The sequence below is a fragment of the Corapipo altera genome, unplaced genomic scaffold, assembly GCF_003945725.1.
Source record: "Corapipo altera isolate COAL_440 unplaced genomic scaffold, ASM394572v1 104, whole genome shotgun sequence".
Classification (NCBI taxonomy): Eukaryota; Metazoa; Chordata; class Aves; order Passeriformes; family Pipridae; genus Corapipo; species Corapipo altera.
Genome location: NW_020884920.1, coordinates 3,742,407 through 3,765,358, shown reverse-complemented (window position 1 = coordinate 3,765,358; position 22,952 = coordinate 3,742,407). Strand labels below are relative to the sequence as shown.

Genomic DNA, 22,952 nt, shown 5'->3' with positions numbered 1-22,952 from the left:
AAATGCTGTGGCAGATTTCCCATCCACTCCCATGTTTAGGTCCGTGCTCCAATCCCAGCCACAAAAACATGTGTGGAGAAAACGCGCCCTGAGAAGAGTAAGTAAGGGCTGGAAGCTGGAGGATGATACATTTTGGAGCTGAATGGCCTCAAAAAAGTACTTCTGCATCTTATGGCAATTTTGCAGAATAATGTCTCGTTCACGAAATGCTGTGGCGGGAGGATTTTCATCTTCAAAATGGGTACAGTGATACCTCTGGGTTATTACAAGCTCCCAGCCGCAGAGGACTGCCTGTATTTACACAACACTGCATTATTTATAATATCCCTTTCAGGAGCAGGAGAATATGAATTCTTTCCTTCACAGTTTGACTTTTTTTTCCTTCTCTTCTCCCATTTGGAAAGCATTGATTTCTCGCCCTCATTTCTCCCACCAGAGCTGTAGCTGACCTGACTGAGTTTAGTTTACTTCTCTAGGCCAGATGCTCAGTGGGTGAAAAGCACAACCACCCACCCTGGAATAACAGAGCTGCCCTGATTTCCCCCAGCTGGGATCTGGTCCTGCCTCCCCAACATCTGCACGTTTGTGGGAACTGATTAAAGGCTGCTACAACACTGCAGGGGAGGACAAATATTATTTGCAAGGGGACAAAGGCAATAAAAGTGGTGGCCTCATGACTTTCTGTTTCTAAGTGGGTTCTGGAGGATCTGGAGGAAGTTTATCACTGCAAAATAATAAAATATTTAAAGCTGATCAAATTTTGGGTGGAAACTATTTGAGAGTGTCAGTTTAGCTGAGAAGCAGCAGGAGTTATAAGATTTTACAGTCCAGAACAAACAGTGAGGAATTTCAGCCCGTTACATTTTCACTGTCCTGAGCTGTTAACTCGTGAGCACACTGGCAAGGCACCCAGAAACTTCTTCAATAACAGAAGAACCTGGAAAAGTACTTTTTTCCCTTCCACAAAATAAATGTACCAAGGACACAGCAGTTTCAAAAAGGGTTTCTTTTAATCAGAAGCAAGTTTGCAAAAGAAGAAGTAACTTTCTCATATAAAATAGTGGAGTGGTGAAGGTGAGGCTAACAAGAGGTGTGGAACAAAAATCCAGGGTGAATCTCCAAGGAGACACTGAATTAAAAGCAATGATCCGATAACCACAGTACACTGAGGGTAACTCAAACACAGCTGTGTAAGGTGGTCCTACCCCTAAACTGACAGCAGATCCCAAACCAAAGGACGGACTCCATCCCAAGAGTGGCAAAGTGACCAGCTACAAACCATAATATGGGGCTCTTGCACCTCTCTGCTACCTGAGAGCTCCCACTGCACTGTGACAGGTCCCAGCACTGCCCAGGGGTGTAATGGCATCGAAGGGGGAGCGCTGGTGGCACTTTCCAGGTGCCTCAACTGCAGAACGCCACCATTCCATGGTAGCAGAAATGCCCAGATCTAGAGATTTGGACATAAATGGGAAAACACTTTGACATAAAGCTCTGCAACCCCATTCCTGTCTCTATATCCAGTGATTCAAGCCCCAAGAAAGTGCACAGTGATCAAACAGCATCGGAATAATGAATTTCCTGCCAAGCCTTGAGGCCCCAAGGCCATTTAAAGTGGGCAGGTGGCAGCTTGGAGAAGATAAAAGTCTGAGTCAGAGCCTGAATCTCAAGTGCTAATGGTATTTCACTCCTTGTTCAAACATATCTCACCTGTCCCACTGTTCTGTCTGTGCTTATCTGCTGTGGCTCTCTACTACCAGGGCACAGCAAACTTTACACCTTCACAAAGTGCAAGCCAGCTTTGTTTGTCTGGGGGGCCTGGGGGAGGAGAAAAGGAGTACAGAAATACAAAGAACCCAAGGGACTGGAAGTGTTCAAGGCTAGGTTGGACAGGGCTTGGAAGCAACCTGGTCTAGTGGAAGTTGTCTCTGCCCCTTGCAGAGATGATCTTTAAGGCCCCCTCCAACCCAAACCATTCTAGGATTCTATGACTTGTCAGGTGGAGCCATTTCAGACCCAACATGTTCAGTGCTCCTAAATCCAGGGGTAGTTTCTATAAGAAGGTTTCAATGGGTACTGTACAAACAAACCACATCATCTCACGTGGGGCTTTGTCTATATGCCACACCAACACACCCTCCCCACCTCTAGTAATGCCATGATGATGTGTGGATTCCACACGAGCTGGCAAAAACCTATTAAAAAAACCTAGGGAATGTGACTGAACTAGCAGGAACTCCAGGCTGAGGGAAGCTGCTTGCAGTATAACCTGCCCATGTACCAGATGTTCTGTGATGCTTTTCTTCTCCAAATACCACCCCTCACTGTGTGTGTGCCCTTCTGGCTGCTACTGATACAGGAGATCAGTAAAGAAAGGAGGTCTTGGCATCATGGGCAGTCTTACATGTCTCAGGTTTCTAGACTTCAGGATTTCTAATGACTCTGCCAAAGGTTATCTTTCCTTCTGGTGTTTTTTTTTTTTTTTTTTTTTTTTAAAGTTTCCCGACAAATTCCTTTTTTAAAAGGATTTTTCTCAAACAAGTTGCCTGCTTATCTGAAAGCAGTGAGTGGGAAAAGACATCGGTGCTCTGTATGTATAAACGTATCTCTCTCCTCCCTTTTTGGAAAGCAGATTGAATAATCTTTGGACGACCCAATGGATTTCTTGAGGGAAGCAATGACAAAGATAATAAATGTATCTCCATGTCAAGATAGGCTTGGATATTTAGTCTAAACAATTCCTACAGCAGTTTCTGGCAGAGACCTGGGTTTAAGTAGGAAAAATGAGATCTTGGCCCATCTGCAAAACATCACTGGTTTTAACACTCAAAATGAAGAGGAAAAAATCCTTTTGGGTAATAGTTTTGTTCTGGTTTGGGTTTTTTTTTGGGTATGTTTTTCTTTCTTCTCTCCAGTAATGCCAACTTCTAGTAAAAGTGGGATTGCTGGCCACAGTGTGATTCCTTAAGTAAACGCTGATGAAACCCTTTGCTCTGTACTCTCACCTCTCCCTGCCCTCCCCACGAAGGCATTTCTGACTCCCAGGGTAGGGAAAAAGAGACTGTCAGAGATGAAAGCAAGAGACTGCCCTCTCCTGTCCCTTGTCACCGCTGCCACTTGCACCCACAGCGCTGGCCCTGCACCAGCATGAGAGCATGAAAAGGTGGGAATAGAAAACACTCCACCCAAGGGTGTGGGCTGTGGTGGGAACACACCAGGTCTGATATGGAGTACTGAGGGATAAAATGCTCCACTTGGAGTGGGCTGGAACAGTACAGCTCCTCCACGTGGTGCACTTTTGCACGTGATTTGTGACAGGGACAAGGTGCTGGGAGCACTGCTGACAGCGGTGGTTGGTGTCATCTCAGCCCTGGGAGAGGGTGAAGACTTGGGCACTTTTTTCCTGCAGGAAACTGGATATTGCTATGGCTATTGCATGAAAAACAAGCTGCTGTTAAAGTGTTTGCTGAAATGTCTCCCTTGGCCATTTCATGATGCTGTTTTTACTTTTTAGTAACAGCCATCAAGAGACCTGAGAAAGGGGAAGGTAAATAAATAAATAAAAATAAACCATCCTAAGAATGCGTTTTAAATATAAGCCTTCATTTTTCAAGACTGTTCCAAACAGGAAGATGGAAATGGAAGTGGATTTGATGGGTGAAGTTACTGGAACATGACAACTAATGTTTAAAAGTCGTATTTCAAGGCTGCAATTCCCAAAGATTGCAGCTGTGAAATAGAGCTTTCTTGCTAACTGATGGAGTGTGTCCTTCCAGATAAAACAATTTACCTGATATCTGAAGTAAATAAAACCTACCCATTAACCATATTTTACAAGTACAGCACATCAGCAAGGAGACATAGGCATCATCCATGTAGCTACCCAGGATCCTGGGCAGCAGAACACTTGTCCTGTGCTCAGCTCAGGGCTGAGCAGGGCACTGCACCTCCACACTCTGCAACTGCCTACTGAAAATAAACTCCCATGTCAGAACAGCCAACTCCTAAACAAAACATAACCGAGAGCGACAACAGTGTGGACGAGAACGGAACAGAAACACTGTCCTTTGGATCAACAGGTCCTAAAGGAATCACATGTAACCTGTTATTTCGGCAGCAGTCAGAAGAAAAGAGCCATACAGCCAACTCAGCACGTCCTCAGCAAGCTCAGGCTTTTTACTTGCAGCTGGTTCTGAAGAAAAAGGAACAGTCTCTTCTCCTTGCTTTGTATAGATAATGCTGCTCCCCGTGTTGTCCTTCAGCAGAGCAGTGGCCACAGAGTCCATTTCCTTTACTCCCCGTGGTTTTCTTGCTTTGTTTTTGCTCAATGTGGTATCAGATCAGCCCCAGGGAGTAACTGCACCTTACACCAGTTCTGATCTGGCAATATTCAGGAGATATGGAGCTACTCACACTATGCTTTCCTTTGCAGCAAACTCTTCAGTGTTTGATCTGCTTCCTACTAATCTGTATCCCTAAGTACTTAGTGGTCCTTGAAAGGCTCCTCCTGCAGCACTACCTCTCATACCTGTTGGATAAGCGCCATTAAAACTCCAAGAGCAATTGCACTGCTATGTCAAATGTATAAAACCAAGGCATTTAAAATATGTAATCTGATGCACAAAATAACAAAGGAAAAAGAAAATGAAACAGAAAGCCACGTAGATAATTTTGTCTAAGAAACAAAAAACTCAGACTGCAAACAAATTTTGGCAGTTCAGTAATTAAAGCAAAGTCCATATGGCTTAAGAGAACAGTCAAAGTGCACAGAAGGCAGTGGGTTTTTTGTTTGCTTTGCATTCCTCTTCACAGCAAACTCCAAGTCATCCTCTTTGGAGCCCCTTCTCCATCCCACACACATCCTACCCAGGTGCAGAGAGGGGGATGACTCACAGGGTTTTGGCTCGAGCCCGTGTCTTTGTGCATCCCTTGCCATCTAATGAGCCGTGGATCATTATCCCAAACTCAAAAGCCCTTAAACACACCCACTGGAGTTTTTGGTTTTGGACTGTTTCTTTCTGGAGCCTTTGGAGAGGAACAGCAATCCAGTGCCAAAGCTATCCAGAATCTGCATGCACCAAGAGCAGCAGTGCTCAGAGGCAGTGCCAAAGAGTAAAAGCAGTTCTGAGATCCTTTGCCCTGTCCAAGAGGCACTGAAAGGTGACAGTGAGGCTGAGCTTGCCCTTGAACCTCAACTGTTCTGGTGAGGTGCCACCAGGATACTCCAACCAGGCCTCATGGGCAGGTTGGTTTCAACAACCTCCCTTGAAGACACCACCACCCCATGCCACAGATGTCCTACATCCCCAGATGAGATAAAACAACATCCCTAGAGAGGACAGGGGCAATTTTCAACAGTAACAGTGCCCACATGTGCCCTGATGGGACTTTAGCAAGCACCAATTTTTCTGGCTGATCCACCTGGAAGGAAATGCCAGATGCTGGAGTGGCAAGGACTCGCCTCCTTCCAAATTCACCTTTGAAACCCTTGCGATAAAACGTCTGGTGAACCAGGACTGTTCAGGTCCAAGGGCTGGACTTGGATTCTGACAACTTCCTTGTGAGCGAATAACTTGCTGCTAAAACATGAAAGACTCGGGAAAAGGATAGAAAAGAAAAAACAAAAAGTGAGCTGTACAAAAGGATCGAAGATAAACTAAAACTCCCCTCTCTTCTTTCCAAGGGCCACAGTTTCAAGTGCACAAACAGGCTGTAAACATGCACAAGGTAATTCATGACCCTAATGCCTGAAAAACCTGGTTAGCTTTATTTGGAGACATGTTGTTGCTTTTCCCAGATACGAAGCTGAAGAATCAATAAAAGGCACCTGTGGACACCAAAACTCTCCTAGTCTGTGTGATGTGTCTTTGTACTAAAAGAAATAAAATCAAACAAACCCTGCCACTGTGTACTTTTTTACAGACCAGTAAACAGGACTGCAGTGTCTGGGTGAGAAAGGATGCTCAACTTCTGTTGGCAGAGCAGGATAACTTTGTTGATCAAATCCCTCATCAATTAGTAGACTCTCTAGCTTGTCACTGCAATTTTAATTGAAAGATTCCTCTGGCTTGCTGGGTTGTGTCCTTTGACTTTTAAAAAATGACTGATTCAAATGGTACACGCAGACCACAGGGGAGGATTAGAGCCACGCCAAAAATAAACTGACCTTGCATCTGAATTCTTCCCATTTGCTTCACCCACCGCTGCCTACAGTGCTCTTTTGAGCCATCTTCTCTTCCAAAGGCCCTGGAGTTGGAATATTTAAACAATGCAGCAGGTCCCATTTGAAGAAGAAAGAAAAGCAGGTCAGTAATTCAGTATAAACACACCAGTAGTGAGCTAGAGCAGACAGAGTGACACATCTGAGCCTACGTTGATCAGCCAGTGCTCCTAATGTGGGGAGCAGCAAGGAGAAGAGGAGAGAGGAGGTGTCTGCTTTTCACCTAAAAATTTGTCCCTTTTCTATGTTTTTCTACTTGACCTTGATGAAAGGGAAAAATTTAAAGAGGAAAAAAAAACAAAGAAAAAAAAAGAGTAGAGAAAAAGGAAGAAAAAGGAGCCTGGAAGGTTTTATGTTTTCTCTTCAAATCACATCACAAAGTCACTCATTGCATCTAGGGAATTCACCTGCTTGTTTGGGAACGGTGGGACAGAAGGAGGGGAGAGAAAGAAAGAGGGAAGAGAAGGGCATGGGAGCTGCTTCCTGAAGCAGTGTTACAAAAAGCGGTTAAAAAACCCCTACTATTCACAAGTGGTTAAAATCATCGCTTTTCAGAATTCCTTTCTGTCTTTTTCTTTTTCTTTTTTTTTAAAACAAACGTTCAGCTCGTTCAGCTCCGTGTTTTTTTTTCTTTTTTTTTTTAGAGTTGATTGTCTTCAGGAAAAAAAAAGAAACACCAACCCAGCCTCATGTGTGTTCCCATCCGTTTCTACCCTGATAGAGGAGTCACCCCCAGTTCACCGCCCCGGTCACGCGCACAGTCCCTGCGACGGGTCCCCCCGGGTGTCACCCGTGGCTCGGCCGTGTCCCCCAGCCCCGGCTCAGACGAAGGAGGAGAACCCTGTCACTGGAGTCCGGGAGCCGGGCGCGGGCTGTCCCGTGGGGGTGTACACCCCTCCTGAGCTCTGTGTCGTGATGACAGTCTGGAAATAGGGTTCTGTCTCGCTGGCGGTGCACTCCTCGTATCTGTAGGACGCCGGGTGCTTCACCCCTTTCTGCTGCCGCTTCCACGAGTTGTAGTAGGTGGGGTCGCTCATGTAGTGGTTCACAAAGGAGTGCTTTGGCAACTCGTCCTCATAGTCTGAGTCCGTGACCTGGAGCATCAGGAAAAAATATAAATAAATAATCGGTCATTAGCATCTATGGTTTATTTGTCCTGTTCCACTCTCAAAGAAATTAGAGGCAAGTTTAATATCAGCAGCTGACAAAAGGTGAAATGTTAAGGGAGGATGGTTTGAAGTTCAGGTGTAATACAAGCTGGGCTGCAGAAAAGCACTGTGCTCTGGTTTAGCCAGACTTTGCTCCTAGATATCACCCCTGATGAACGCTGGTGACAAGCAATGCAGAGAAATCCCTTCTAATTCACTGCAAGATGGTGCAGCAGGAGCCAGGAGTTCCTATTTGGATACAAGATGCAGGAAAGTGTACAGATGCCACAGGGAAACCAAGAGCTTTTGCTCACTATCACTACTTCGAGCAATAATCAAAAATGTTGCAATTAGAATTGAGCATCTCTCTTCTGATGCAAGGACAGCAAGAATGTCTCCCACATAAACCCACTTAGGCTGGCCAGATGGGCTGTTGCTTGTGGTAGCCAGACCAGGCCACCTGCACAGTACTCTGGGTGTGGCTTACCCTGTTAAGTACTGAAAATTAGTTATATAACTGAAAGGGAGTTAAGCAAAAATCAGATTTTTTTTTTTTTACAGGCAAACAACTCCATCTGCATATTCCAGCTGATTATTGATGGTACAAGGTGCACAACCAGCGGCGACAGAAGAAAGAGAATACAAAATCTGGAAAAGAAGAGCTGCCAGGCAGGAGGGGCTGCTTTCTTGGGATGAGTCAGATGCAGCTCTGTGTTCAGAGTGCATCTTACCCCTGAAACATTTATGCACGGTGGCTGGAGAGCTTCAAAGCTCATATCAATATCGAGCAGGAGTTCTATTGAGATGTAACCAGATAAGCTTTGTGCATCTGCCCCTCCTCTGAAGTGCTGCTGCTGTGATGCAGCTGGAGGAATCACAGAGGGCTTGTACATCTCTGCTGAGCACAGAGACCACGGCAAAGCCTTGGCCATGGTATCCAAGGGCACATTTTCCTTCTGTTCCCACTAACGTTCCCACCAATAACAGCCACATCCCATACAGCATGCTAACATCTATCCAGTCATTTCCATATCTCATGCCTTCACTCAAAATCGCCAGTTCGAGCATGCAAAAGCATTTATTCCTTTTTTTTGCCCCCAACAATCTACACATCCAATTCTAAAGGTAATTAAATATCAGAGTAGCAGCTGCCTAAGACATACAAGGGAGACAGGTAAGTGCAGCTTGTAACTGTTAGTTGCTGCAATTAGTTTCAAAAGGTTGGTATCGTTCTGATCTATGACACCACGCAGCACACACACATCCTTCTTGATCCTCCTGCCACACAACTTGTCTCTCCTCCTCTAAAGCTCCTTTTTAATGGTCTCTGAAGAACAATCCTCAAATGCCTTACGAACCATCGTTTGAAAAGGGCACAGCATCCATCATCCCACTTCTTTGCTTAGATAGCTGCTTCAGTACTATTTTGTGGCCATTTCCCAGCACAGAGGGTGATGGACAGAGCTGAGAAATTTTTCCCAGAGATTTCCAAAAGTCTGAGCAAAGCAGCTCTTTACAGCTTTGCAAAACTTCCCTTCCACTATTACCCAGGCTCCAGCTCTTTAGGAATCATGGATGGTTTGATTTTTAAGAATGACAAGCTTCAGGTGCTTTGACATGTAATTACTAATACAACAAAGCCCTACCAGCATTTAATAATTATTCCAGAAGGAACTCAGCAAGTCTCTCTCCTAGAAGAACACTCCTTTGCACCAGCTGCCAGCTTTGGGAAGCCAACACCCAACTCCCTCCAAAGACCTTCCTGAACAGGTGAGTTTTGCAGCATTCCTGGAATATCCCCAGATTTGGACCACTTCACAGCCAGTGGGTGCAGAGAGCAGCTCCAGAGTGTTGGCACTGCTGGTGGGAACATGCTGCCAGCACTGCCCTGTCTTTGTAAGGGGCTCCAACAGGAGTGCTGCTGATGACCACAGATGTGGCAGCATGGCAGGGAATGGTAGCAGGAGCTCAGGCAGGCTGGTCCTCAGCTGCAGACACAACCAACTTCACCAAAAGATCCCCAAACCCTGGTTCCCTCTGTACTCAGCAGGAAACAAGTTGCTGCACTTTGCATCAACCTACATCTCCAAACATTATGTTCTGTCTCCACAGTCTAATTTTTAGGTAAATGCCTGGGAAGCTGGGGATGATGTGGGCGTCCAGAAGAAAAGTCTCTGCATCCTGAGCAGAGACAAGTGGTTATGGGTCACTCACCAGAAGCACCTAAAGATGTGAACCCCTTTGGCTATCGTGGATGTGCTCTCTCCATCAAAGGCACAAGGCTGCCACTGCCCTTGCCATGTCCTCTGACTCCTTCCCAATCCACCATCACTGACTCAGACGCTTTCATCCACTCCTCAGGGAAACAATCCCCTGCTGAACAGATGGATCACAGCTCAGTAGAGCTGGAATAAGCATAAGGAGAAAAAACCCCACAAACTTCTAGTGACTCCTTATTGATCTTCCTGATGTCCCCAGAGACACACAGGAACATAAAGCCAACTAAAAGGCTGGAAGCTCTAAGGAGAAACGCAGAAAAGAAGCTGTATCCAGAAGAATGACACATGACTTTATAGGTATAATAATACTGATGCAGACACTTGATTTCTGTCCATTGCTTGCAGAAAAACACTCACCCACAAAACTAATATAATTTCTGTACCTAAGCCAAATTCTTTCAAGACTGCCAGAAGTCAACATAATAAAGACAAGAAATACTTGGAACACTTTTAGATGGGCTGCTGCCTTTTGAAATACGGTGACACCTGGACGTGCCATGAACTGAAAGAAGGAATTTAAAAACAATACCACCTGCTGATAATTTGTCCACTAATTAGTCCATTATACCAACTGAAAGGAAACACTAATTTGGTGTAAATAAGGCCAGTGCCTTTCAGAAGCAAGTCTCATAAAACATATATAGCTGTACTAATTTCAGCCTTTTCACCATCATTAGCACTGATGCTGGAAAGGATAACCTGCCTTGTTAGTGTTGATACAACATGTTTTCTCTGTGTTTCCTTCAGAATAGGCAGGAACTGTCTATTCTCTCCATGTTTCTAAAGTATTTTCTAAGGTCTGCTCCAAGCAATACTCCAATAACTACCCTTATCAGCAAGGAATTGACGTTCCACAGCCCCGATGAAAATCAAGGAGAAGCAAGATAAACCTGTTTAGCATGACAATACAGTCAGCTTATGCTAGAGGATTACTTTTTAGTGGTTTTTAAACTGTTGAGTAAATAGAAATGCTGCAGGGCTTTTTGCTTTGTTTTGTTTCCTCCTTTCCATGTGACTGTGGCTGTGTTACCTTGGAAACCTCCATGGGCTGGAGCGTGATTGGGTGTTCGATGACATTACAGACTGTCAACCAAAGGTACAAGGATGGCTATGAAACAACAAATACAGAAAATGAGAGGCTATTCAGGTATATTATTGATAGCACAAAATGCACAAGTGGTGTTCAGAGGCAAGTCAGCGACCAGAGTTGGCTGCCTTAGTTCAAAATATACTTTTTTAAAGTGACTGCAAAAGAAACAATCTTATCAGATTACTTCTAAAAATGTAGATGGCAGCAGTTTCTTTTGGTTGACCTGAAATGAATATGCTGTAAAAGAGACAAGGTAACCTAATATGCAAAGAGATTTCTCTGGACACAGGAGCCCCTGCTTATTTAATGTGTCCCCTGCAGCTGGTTTCTACATGGTGCTCAACTTGTCAAAATTGCCTGAGAACTTTACTGGAAACAAGTTAAACCATAATCCCTGTGAAGTGTTAAGTGGAAATTTATAACATCTTCCTACAGAGCTGAGAAAGCAAAAGCCATTTAGACTGCAGAGAGCAGTGGGAACACCAGAGCACTGCCAGCATTCTGCCCTGACTGATAACCTGTGTGACCTGTGAGAATATTTTCTCCTGGAAACAGTTTTTGGGAGACCACAAAGACACATGAGAACACACAAACATGCACCACCTTCCCCTCTCCTTCTGCAAAACTACTCTTCCATGGCTGGATGACATCACAGATATATCATCAAATTTCTGTACATGGTGAACACCAAATTTCTTCAGATTATCTGTCCAGGGCCTTGTCCACTTGACTCATTAACTAAAAGCCTATTATTGTTAATCACTTAGAAATTACACTCATAGCAGTCTCTTCCTCCATACCTGCCAATTAAACTTCTTTAACCTCATTAACAGTACTGGTGCTTGGCTTTCATGACATGGAGTAAGTTAACCACTTGATTTATGAATATTAAGAGTCCTACTTGATTTCCTCAATGTTTCTCTCTGGCTCTCCTCTTCAGAAGGGAGCTCGGAGGAACACTCCCAGGCAGCTGTGTTTTAAGTGCAGTCAGTCAGACTAAGAGTTTCTCACAGACTTCTTCATGTTCACTAAACCCCATGTGACTTGAAGCCAGTGAACTTCTTTCTTTTCCACAAAAATTCTTGACACCTCAGGCAAGAGGCATAAGACTAAGCAGTAACACGATGACATGTGGATTGAAAGCAAAAGCACAGTTTTTGGCCCTGCCTGCCCTTATGTGCATCATATTAAGTGGAATTTGAGAACCATGCACAGATGTTTTAGAGGAAAACACCATCAGCACCCCTTGTTGCAGAGGACCAAAACTAGGTTGAGCTCTTGCATAAAAAGATATCTTTAACTCTTCATATAAAGGCAAACATTTCTGCCTGCTAGGAGAGATGGAAATTCTGGAACTACTGGAAACCAGAACTTGTCTGTTACGATCTCCTTTGAGAACAGAAACAAAAAGAAAATAAAAGACAAACAGGAAGAGCTAATAGGTACAGGAACACTTGAAAAGAGTGTGGTCAATCATCTATACCCACCTCTGCCCCAACCCACCCTCACCTCCTGTGTGTACCCACCAATATAAACAGCATTTTCAGGCTGATCAAAAGGCAGCATCTCCTATTGCTACCTCTACTGGGAGCATATTAACATTTCATGACTAAAAGCACTCCCCACCACAAAAAAACCAGCATCAAAGACATTATACAGACAGGCTGCATATCTAAGCCCCAAGGAAAAACAGGAGGCATATTTTGTGCACATACTCACATGCACACCCAGATTCAAAAAACCACCAGAGTCTCAACTGAGACCTTCAGGCTCAACAGCAACTCACAGTAAATAAACAATATTAATAATAGCCTGAGAAGAAAACCACCCAAATCACTTCCTTCTCTGCTGTACAAACAGTGCACATAGGAGGCATAATGACACCCTGCAAGGAGACTTTTGCACATTACCAGGAAATACCACATGGGACATTGAAATTAATGTCAAAAGGTGCCGGTGCTAAATTCACGACCATGCTCAGCAAACTGTTTTAATGACAGGTTTAATGCTGGGCTGTTACAGTGACATGACCAAAGCTCTATGGGTTTAATCTGGAGGGTAATGCTTGTGCAGTGCAGAGACAGCAGCTTGAGCTCCACCAAGGAGAGCTGCCTTCATGACGGGTCGGCCACAGGGCAGCACAAAGCAGCAGGCTGTCTGTGGTAATTAGCAGGAGGTGAGAGCTAGGTAGCCAGGAAAAGCAGCTGTAGCTGCAGGTGCAGAAAAACTACAGATGAAAACTGTCATCTTCTTTCACTACTTGCTGCTCTTGATTTATTCTTGCTAGAAGGGTCACGTTTGGAGCGGTTTGGCCCACTGCTCGCTTCTTGCGCTGTCAGTTCAGATTCGTCAGGATCTCAGCTGACAACGTGTGATTTTAGAGACAGATTTACCTTTCTGGATATCCTTTGAAGTCTGTCTGTTCACCCCTGGCCACTGTTGGACTTTCACAGACAAGAAGCATTTTGTTCCTTCTTCCAGAGAATATGGGACACAAGAGGGAGCACAGCCAGATGGATAATGCTGGCACACACCCACCTTCCTTGGAGAACAGAGTCTAAAGGCAACCTGAGCATAAGGCTGAGGTGTCCAGAAAGCTGAATGCTGGGCTCTCACAGCCATGGGGCCATGTGCTCCCTGGCAAGTTACTCATTCCCCACTGATTCCCCCTGTCACTGATGCAGTGGTTATCACCACTCAGACCGCTCTTCTGAATCACGGGGTTTGCTGTAGCTGTCTATAAAACAGGCACTGTGAACTTCAAACCACAGCTCCTACTTCAGTCCAACAATCCAAAACTCATCTCACCTTTAACCTCATCCAGACAGTAGCTGGTTATTTTGCAGTGTCTATGCGTTTTCCCAAAAGTGCTCCAAGTTTGCAGCCCACAGGCAGAAGAGGATGTTCAGTCCCTTCCAGAGAGGTCAGCATACACAGTCTGACTGACTGCACTTATCTTTCTACCTGACCCTGGAAAACTGAATATCTGCTAAGGCTAGGTTTGGCATCTGCCCTGGCTGGGTCCTGCTTGTTATTCTTTCCTTAGACATTTTAATTTTAATTTTTTTGTGATGAAAAGAGCCCGGTGGACATTTTAAAGGCCCTAAGACAGGCAAACAGTGACCACACAGTATGGTGCAGGTATAAGACTGGGACTTCAAAGACTTGCCAGGATTCAGCAGGGTTATCTGCAGTGACTGGGCAGTACTTGGCGAGGCAAAGGGGAATCCTCACCTCTGACTCCGACACTTCCAAGGGCTTCTCGTTGAGGCCCAAGCCCTCGGTCAGCACAGCTCCATTGTACTTGTTGCAGATGTCCTCATCAGAGTAGTGCAGCCCCCCTGGGCTTGGGCGAGGAGGAGACCTAGGAAATGCAACACTGAGTGTATGGGATGCTGTCATTTCTCGGAATGACACAATTAAATCATGCTTAGAAGCCAGAATCACAGCCTGAGACAGAGACTTGGGCATTAGTCCTCCTTAGATTCTCCAGACAACAGTCTCTCCCCTTTGCCTATTTAACAGTTGCTTGAAGCTACATAAAAAGCCATTTCCAAAAGCATGGCATTCCCAGCTTCTTACCTGGTTCCATTTTTCTTTGAGAAGGTGCTCTTGATGTTCAGGTGTCTGCTGTTGAGCTCCAGAGCAGTGAAGCCTCCATTATCCAGGGTGACTGACTCTTCTACATTGGAGATGGTTTTACCTAGAGCCAGGCAATGAAAGATTCAGCTGAAACAAAGGCATTTTCCCCCAAAATAGAACTGCAGAAGCTAACTTGCCCTTTCTGTTTTAATTATTTGAAATTCTCTTCACCTTTCTCACTGGCAACTAAGAACAGAGTGAAGTAAAGGAGTGTTTCAGGAGTGTGAAGGGGCAGAGGGAGCCAAAAGAGGGGAATAAATAGGATTTATGAATGGATGGATGCATTTCATTCAGAGGTAAGTAAAATAGCACAGATAAACTGTGCTCCAAAAGCACTTATTCTTGTCTTTTTGACTATAAATAGAAACCAGGTGACTAATTCGGGTGGCCACTGAAGATGTCCTAGATCAAGTGCTGTGAATCCCATTCATGATGACTGAAACAAAACAAGAGAAAGTAAAACTAAAAAAGGCAGAAAAAGGGGAAAAGGAAAAGAGAAAAAGAAAAGGCATGAAAGAAAGCAAGAAAAGGGCAAGTGAATAGCAAATGTGAAAAAAGATGTCAAAGCTGTAATGAGGATAAGACACAGATGTGAGAAATCAGTGGACAGTGTAAAGCAGGAACAAGGACAGGGGACGGGAAGAAGAAGGAAAATACAGCAAAGTATATTATTTCTTGTGATCAAATACAGCAGGAGCTTGTTCCCTCTCATGTTCCTTCTCAGTAATCCCAAAGGTGTGAGCTCAGCCCGTGTCCCAGGGAGAAGGGCTGGGTACAAGCTGCCACTGTGCAGCAGGCAGGTGCTTTACCCTCGGCTCCAATTTCAGTGCTGCATTAAAACTCTGTGAACACGGATTTCTGACAGTACAGGTCAGACCCGTCTTTTCATGTCTGTCCCCCAAACACAGAGCAAAACTAAGAAGATGAGAGATTTCCTATGAGCTATGCATACAAATATGTAATAGTATTAACTCAGTAAAATGCCACGGTATTCATACATCTCATATCTCAGGGGACCGAAATCTGATTTTCTAACACTTGTTAGAAGTGAATTACAAAGAAAGAGAAGATCTTCACTTTGGGACTGAATTACTAAATACTGCCTGGAAGACTTCATTACATTAATCCCTAAGAACAGGTAGTGCAAAGACCCATCCACCTGATCCTACTCATTAATGTGCCTTTTCTGGCACCTCCTGGCACCAGAGCAATTCTTGCTGCAGGTGGAGGAGCCTATCAGAGAAATACACATGTGAACAACCCTTCCAGGACTTTATCATGTAGGGAGAAGAAAAGGTAAAAACAATTTTCAGAGCTCAAGAACTAGGCTTTTTGAAAGGGGACTATTTAACATTCCTGTTATAGAGCAGGTAGCTCCTGTTTCCTTTCAAGAAAGGAGACCTGTAAAAATCATAACTAAAGGAAAATTCAAAGCTTGATGCTCATTTTGTGTTAAAGTCTAACAGGTCTAACCAAGACACCTCCTGGCTTCTTGGCCCCCAGCCTAGGAAATGCAGCTTGGCTTAGGGAAGGAATGTGAGATGTGAGATGCAGGGCACTCTAAATATACAGGAATTTTGATACAGTCCTCACACACACAGATCTAGAAAAGCAGAATCTTTATCCTTCTCCCCATCTATTAGGGAATGATGACAAAGCTAAACAAAGTCTCAGCTGATTCCTTATTTGTGGTCTTTTGCCATGTGTTTGACCCAGAGTTCTTGGCTTTTGCTACAGTCCCTGGGACTTCCAGATGCTGTCCTATCTGAGCCCATGGCTGGTGAGTATCCAGTGGTGATTATGGGCAAAAGCCATTTCTACCAAATCAGATAGCAAAAAGATCTGAGTTTTCTGCCAAACAAAATAGAGACAGTCCATGCTGATGAAATCAGGGGTTCAAAGGGAAGATATTTCCGATTCTCACAACTCTTGAGAGTGTGTGCACAGCATGGAGATGATGCCTTACCTCCGTTGCAGTTCTTGTACTTCTTGCTCTGGCCATGCAGGACCAATGCAAACACCACCAGGAGGATGAGGATCAGGCTTGAGAGAGCCATCACTAGCAGAAACCACCACTCCTCGTAGAAAGGGGCTTCTGTTTGTGCTGAAAGAGCAAAAAACAAATTACGTTTCCTCTTTATGCCCCTTCAAAATTTTCTCTTCCTCCTCACAGTGAACAATGCATTGATAATGGTGCTCAGGAGAGAGAGGTGTTCAAAGGATGTCACATAGTCTACTGGGCACTTTTGAGGGCCTTTCTGACACTTCTGAGATGGCAGAGAACTGGAGCATACCACAACTCCAACACAGAATCACAGAATGCTTTAGACTGGAAGGGACCATAAAGATCATCCAGTTCCATCCCCCTGCCATGGGCAGGGACACCTTCCACTATCCCAGGTTGCTCCAAGCCCCATCCAACCTGGCCTTGAACATTTCCAGGGATGGGGCAGCCACAACTTCTCTGGGCAACCTGTTCCATCTCTGCAAGAACCTTTCACACACCTGGAGCAGGGCTCCAGGATCCCTTAGCTAAGAAGTTATCACCAAGAGAAGAGAGGCAGGTTTCTTCCCACAGCTCTGCACACCTACATGTCTTGACTACCATGTTATGCTTAGTACTCCCTGGGTCAAAGGAACCACTAATACATCTGTCATGACCCATGATTAGTCCAATTTTCAAGAGGCTTGCCTTGCCAAAATGCTGCCCAGTAGCTCTTTGAAAAATACAGCCAGTACCAGGGAAAAAAGTACACTTGGTTCAGTGTCTTTCAGTACCTCCATTAACTCCAACTTCCAGCATTCACTGCTGCTCTTTATCACCTCCCATCCGCTCAGCCAAGCCTGATGTGCAGCACATGGGTATCAATTCAGGTGCCTGGACTTTGTGCAATCTCAGGTCATTTCACCCCATTTGACCTCAATTTAAGACACAAAATGATACTAACTTCCCCTTTCTGGAGTTATCTTGCCAATCTTGGTTTAAAGTATTGTTATTTTCTTGCGGTGACATTCTCTTTGTCTTCTCTTGAGCTCCCTCAGCTTTGGGAAAAAAATGCAGCTGCTGGAGCATGAGCCAGCAGTTGTATATAATTCCCCTGTAGTCCAGAGGGTGGAACACCACCTGGCAGGAATGGGCAATGCCAAGAGACCAACGTCAACCCCTCATAGCACCAAATCCAGGCACTCTCTTTCCCTGACTGTCCTGAGCCTGGATCTGCATACAAGACTGTTGTTAGCCTGACAATATGAGCTTAAATTTGTTCCAGATCACTGGGTATTCTACAGCAGGGAAAAGCAGCCCCTTTTTCTTCTTCACTAGGAGGCCAGTCCAGGCCAATAAAATCCTAAAGGCAAACTACACAAGCCATGCTGGGCTGAGCAGATTCAGGGCAATTTATACCTCCCTGCGCCAGCTGAAGTGGTCAGCCTAAAATGCTTTATACTTTTATGACTGTGAATCTCAACAGAAGCCTCTTACTTTCATGCAGCAATTTGAGAGGAACACTGAAGCATCAAAAGGAGGTGAATTAAATAGTTCTGTTCAAGTGGAGAACTTACAAACAAGCAGTTTATTTATAGAAAGCATCACAAGGAGATGCATGCCCAGCTTCAGAGGGAATAATGTCTTCCAGGAAAGGAAAGACTGACATGATTGCTGATCCTTTACATTGTGTTACAGCCTCTGCAAAACCACAGATAGGAAAAACACTGACTCGTGGTGTTTGAAGTGGGTTGTCCATGCCCTTGTCCTGAAGAAGAAAAGCTGGGGTAGCACTCACACTGAAATCCATGGAAGCTCTCCTGGGCTAAGTGGTTAATTGTGTCAGGACAAACGCAGCCACGATGGCAATAGCAGCGTTTGCTACTCCTGCCTTCTGGGTAGCTCTTGAATGGTGTTTATGCTTTTCACTGGAGCAGCAAAGAGATAAAAGCCACTCCAGATACTGGAGCATTGCCAGGTTCTCAGGACTCTCCAGAATTTTGAATCACAAAGCCGCTTTATCAGGTTCTTTTATTCCCCTTGTTTTTGCTGACACAGCAAGGGTGAAACCCGCTGCTCAAAAGCAACCTGGAGCATAGCTGGGAGGGTGAGAGGAGACCCAGCAAAGCCATCCCCAGGGCAAGGTCTCCCACCTCACCACAGGCCACTGAACTCCAGCTGCCCAGCTCTGGCAAGCTGAGGGGAATTGCTTTTCCGGGTATTGAAGTTCTTTCAGAAAACCAGAATTCTGGGCTGCTCACAGGGATTTTGGAAGCATGTTTAGGCCATAGCCCTGTTTACTGGGAATAAACACAAGAGGGCAGGAAGGGTGGGAAGAGCCCAAAAGCATCACCAATGAGCTGTTCTGATGAAGGACAACTAGAGGCATCACACTGGACTGGAACTGCCAGCACAGAGGATTATCAGGAATAATTTTGTGAAACTACTCCTTCATGTTTTTGAGAAAATTACACAGAAAATGTTTATCCCAGAATCTTGGGGAAAAAAAAGAAGAAAGCAGAGCAAACAACACTACAGACTAGGAATGGAGAGAAAGCAAACAAATTCTAGACTGTGTAAATTAGTCTTAGGACAAGAGATCTTACAGATGAACACTCTGAGTAGCTTCTTTGTCAATCTTAAAAATGGCACACATGTGTTTTTCCTCTTGAGAGTAAAGCATACTGTAATTACAAACCTTGACTCACCACCACATTACTCCACTTTTATCCTGAAACAAGTGAAAACACGCTGCCCTTGATTATCTGTTGCAACTAGAGGATCTGGGTTGTTTCTTTTTTCCCCTTTTCTCTCCCAACCCCAAGAAATTCCACTGAAAAAGATACTTTTTAAAAAAAAAATCCATGATTACCTGATATTGCCACAGATGGAACACTTGGCTCTCCATAGCCAAATTCGTTGACAGCCACCACCCGAAATTCATAGGTGACACCCTGTCTGAGTTTGTCCAGGCCGACTGTGTAGGAGGTGGCACTGCGAGGGATGTCCTTCACAAACATATCCCAGAGTCCTTCATCTAGGAAAGCAGCAAGGAGAGAAATGGCATGAGCTGTGTGACCTGGCACTTCCTCCTGCTTGCTGGAAGAGGGTGTCATCAATTGTGTGTTGGAACTGCAGGCAGTGGACATACTCACCTGAAGGCTGCTCCGTGATGCACACTAATGTCAGAGTGCCCTGCAAGGCCCCATCTGTAAATGCATTTATTCATTATGGGGTCTTATCATAGCCCAGATGGAAGAGGTCTCCTCTAAAATCAGCAGCAGCACCCACAGTGACCTGAGCTGGCCAGAGCAGCTGCCCAGCCATCTGGGCCCCTCCTGATCAGGAGGTAAGGCCACTCATCAGCATGCCTGGCATTTGACAGCGCAGGTAAACCCAAAGCAACTGCTGCATTAGCGAGTCCTGATCACAAAGGTTTTGCCTACTTCTTACACTGCAAAAATGGCTTCGCTATGGAAGCACAGAGGTGAGGCTTGCACTAATGGAAGTTTGGGGAAGTTTTCGTAAACTGGTGCCTGAGGGACTGGTGTCACTGAAGTGCTGCTTGCTCCAGTGTTCAGATATCAATAGTGTTATGTTCTCCTCATGGCAGAGCCCGCAGAGTGAGCCTGCTGGAGCTGCACTCTGTGCTGTAGATTTTTAAAGAGGAATGAGGTTTTTCTTTGTATTATAAATCTCTCAAAGTTGTTAGAAGCACAATGCCATTCTGATGGGAGTGTTTCACTAGGTTGATCTCCATTCTCAACAGCCTTAATGACTTTGATCCTGATGCACATCCAGACCAGGCACTATTCCCATTCCTGATCCATTCCCGCAACCTGCTACTCACTTGACTACAATGGAACAAACTCTCAACAAGATGGATGCTGGTACCAGTAAGAACAAACCCAACTATAATTAAAAATGTCACTCAATAATTTTGAGGGCAGGAATCAAACATTAATCTAAGCAAACTGCCTTCCAGTAACAACTCGTGCCCAGCACTTTCGCTGAGGAAACGGAGTCGCTGTCTATGTGTGGGGCCAAACACCAGCGTAGCTCTTACAGACCTGACCTCACAAGCATCCCATTGGGCTCTTACTTTCAGTTATCAAAGCTGTTCCAGCAATGTGTGTTTTTCTCTGCATGTCCCCCAGCTATGGGAATAGGATGATAACCTCTGCATAGATACGACTCCAGCGCAGGAGCTGCCTGCTTTGAAAGACAGTCCTCTGCACTGCGAGATTCGAGCAGCAGCAGGACTTCTGTAGCTTGAGGTGTTATCAAGGTAACAATAAAGCAGGAGCCAGCAGCATTATCCTCAGCAACTTGTTCCACTGCTGCAGTGTAAGGCAGGAATCTGTTCTCATTTGCTTTGCCTTCACCTGAGTGTAAACTAATTGGAATCACCGCAGCGATGCCAGAACTGTGCTGGTGTAACAGAGCAAAATTTGGCCCTTAGCCTACTCCTGTGCAACAGGGAATAGCAGCAAAGATGGACTGATTAACACTGCAGGTGCATTTCCATGTGAATGTTTTAACTCTGGCATCAGTAAGTATTGGCTCAGTAATTTGCACTGTGCCGCATGTCTAGAGACACACACAAAGACTAACAACCCCCAAACTACTTCTTTTCTGGTCATGAGGATTGGCAGTCTCAGCGGATGCAAAAAGCAGGCTGAAATGTTATTGTTCCAGCTGCATTTGAGAAAAAACAAAGAACAATAAAAATAGGTAATTTTCCTGCCATGCTTAAAATTCAGACCAATACATTATTCACCAGCATGATCAGAGTATAATGAAGTTATCATAATGTACCATTGTTATGTATTAGCTGGGTATTACAATGGCTATAAAACAAGAGATAAAATATTGACTTCCCTTTTACAGGGCAATAGAAGCCGAGATTATTTCTACCATGTAAAGTTACAGTGTAATAAAAAGGGAGCTTGGGATTTAGTTTCTCCAAAGAGGGTGAAGTGAGGGATGCATTTTCAAAGTTGGATTGTTGCAACCACCGATACTAGGGAGATGCATCTCACGACTATAAAATATTGCCGTAATTGCTAGAATTGCCTAAGCTTTCATAAACACATTTGTAAACAGCAATAAGAGAATTTGAGCCCATTGTGAATTGTCTGAAAAGCAATTTGTTTGCATTGAAAGCCACTTAAATGGGAGAAGAAAAGCAACAATAAAAATGAATGTTCAGCACTCATTACAACAAACACAACTGTTCAGACATGCACTTTCTCACTCATTTTCTTAAACCTATCAGGGTGCACAGTGCAGAAAATCCAACAGACCAAGACGTGTACATTTAACCACTCTGTGAAGCTCACAGTAAGTTGGGAAAACCACCCTTGAAAAGTCAGTGTTGCATTTCCACATCTCTGTCCCTTTGGCTATGGTGGTGATCCTGTGGGGCAGCAAAGGATCCCGGTGATGTTTCTTCAGAGGGATTTCTGTCTCACAGGGACTCAGAGATGCTCCAGCTGGTGGCTGTGTATTCTCTGGCCCATCCCCCTTTGATTTTAAACGGGACCCAGCTTGTTATCCTTGGGATCCCAGAGAAGTGCTGATACAGCTACAGTGGTCAGAAGTCTGCAAGGTGGCAGCCTGGGAGAAGGGATGTCCTACATCTTCCACACTGCTGACCCCAAGCCAATGTTATGCACAGCATAGTCTGTGGCTTCTCAAGCCCTGGTCAACAATATTTTTAATTCCAGAGCCTCAATTAATTTATCTTATTTTCATCTGGAACATTCAGACCCCTCTTTGTACATGGGCATCAGAGTCAGATATATCCGAAGTAAAAAAGCACTTTATTCCAGTGGTGAACTTTAAGATTAAATATTGAACACACTGAATGCATTCACTGCATCTCTCCCCCCAACCCTCAAAACTAGGTGTGCTCTAAATGTTAGAAGTTCAGCTGAAAGAGAATTCATTAGAAGGTCACCTGTGATAGCAAAAACTGGTCTTTAAGTTCAGGAGAAAATCATTAGTGCACCACACACAGCATTTTCCACTCAGTTTAGGGAGGAAAGATGCACATGCTGTGGCTGGGACATCAACTGGGTATTAACTCATTGAAACTGCTGAAAAACGCAAAGTTTGCAACACCAGACTCATGTGAAGATGTGCAGGGCTCAGCCAGTCCCAGGCAACAGCCCAAGAGAGGCTGCCCTTGCTTCTCCTTTGGTAACATCAATCCCTGTCTTCATTTCCCATTGCCTGTCACTGGGCACTCGACCTCTTTAAAAAAACCTAAATGTGTGAATGAAAAGGGAGGGCTCCTGAAAAAAAGATTAATTTTATCTTGCTGCTTCTTTCTCTCGAGGCTCCACCAGCCCCAGCTCTGTCCTTATTCCTGCTGAGGACCGGTCTGATCTTCACCTCCCGGCCTTGATACCTTCGTCCCACCTGCTCTTGAGGTACAGGCATGGGGAGAAGATCTGCATGACAGGGGAAGGTGAAACCACCTCTGACCTAAGAGAAGGTCCAGCCCTCCTGGCTGGGTGCCGACCATTCCGTGTCGGAGCGGCGCTGCCGACCGTAGCCATGCACGGCCCCAGCGGGCCAGCCC

At 44.9% G+C, this 22,952-nt stretch overlaps 1 protein-coding gene across 5 annotated transcripts in view; it reads right to left on the bottom strand.

The window, feature by feature from the left end:
• Positions 1 to 6,801: 6,801 nt before the first annotated feature.
• The window catches only part of SDK1 (sidekick cell adhesion molecule 1), a 391,574-nt gene continuing 375,423 nt past the window's right edge, over positions 6,802 to 22,952 (bottom strand). For all 5 annotated transcript variants that reach the window (XM_027656578.1, XM_027656580.1, XM_027656579.1 and 2 more), the window contains 5 exons: positions 19,236 to 19,400; positions 16,346 to 16,483; positions 14,320 to 14,440; positions 13,972 to 14,101; positions 6,802 to 7,314 (listed from right to left, as the gene is read on the bottom strand). In XM_027656578.1, coding sequence (XP_027512379.1) covers positions 7,042 to 7,314; positions 13,972 to 14,101; positions 14,320 to 14,440; positions 16,346 to 16,483; positions 19,236 to 19,400 — 827 coding nt within the window. In that variant the 3' untranslated portion in view covers positions 6,802 to 7,041. The remainder of the gene's footprint in view (positions 7,315 to 13,971; positions 14,102 to 14,319; positions 14,441 to 16,345; positions 16,484 to 19,235; positions 19,401 to 22,952) is intronic.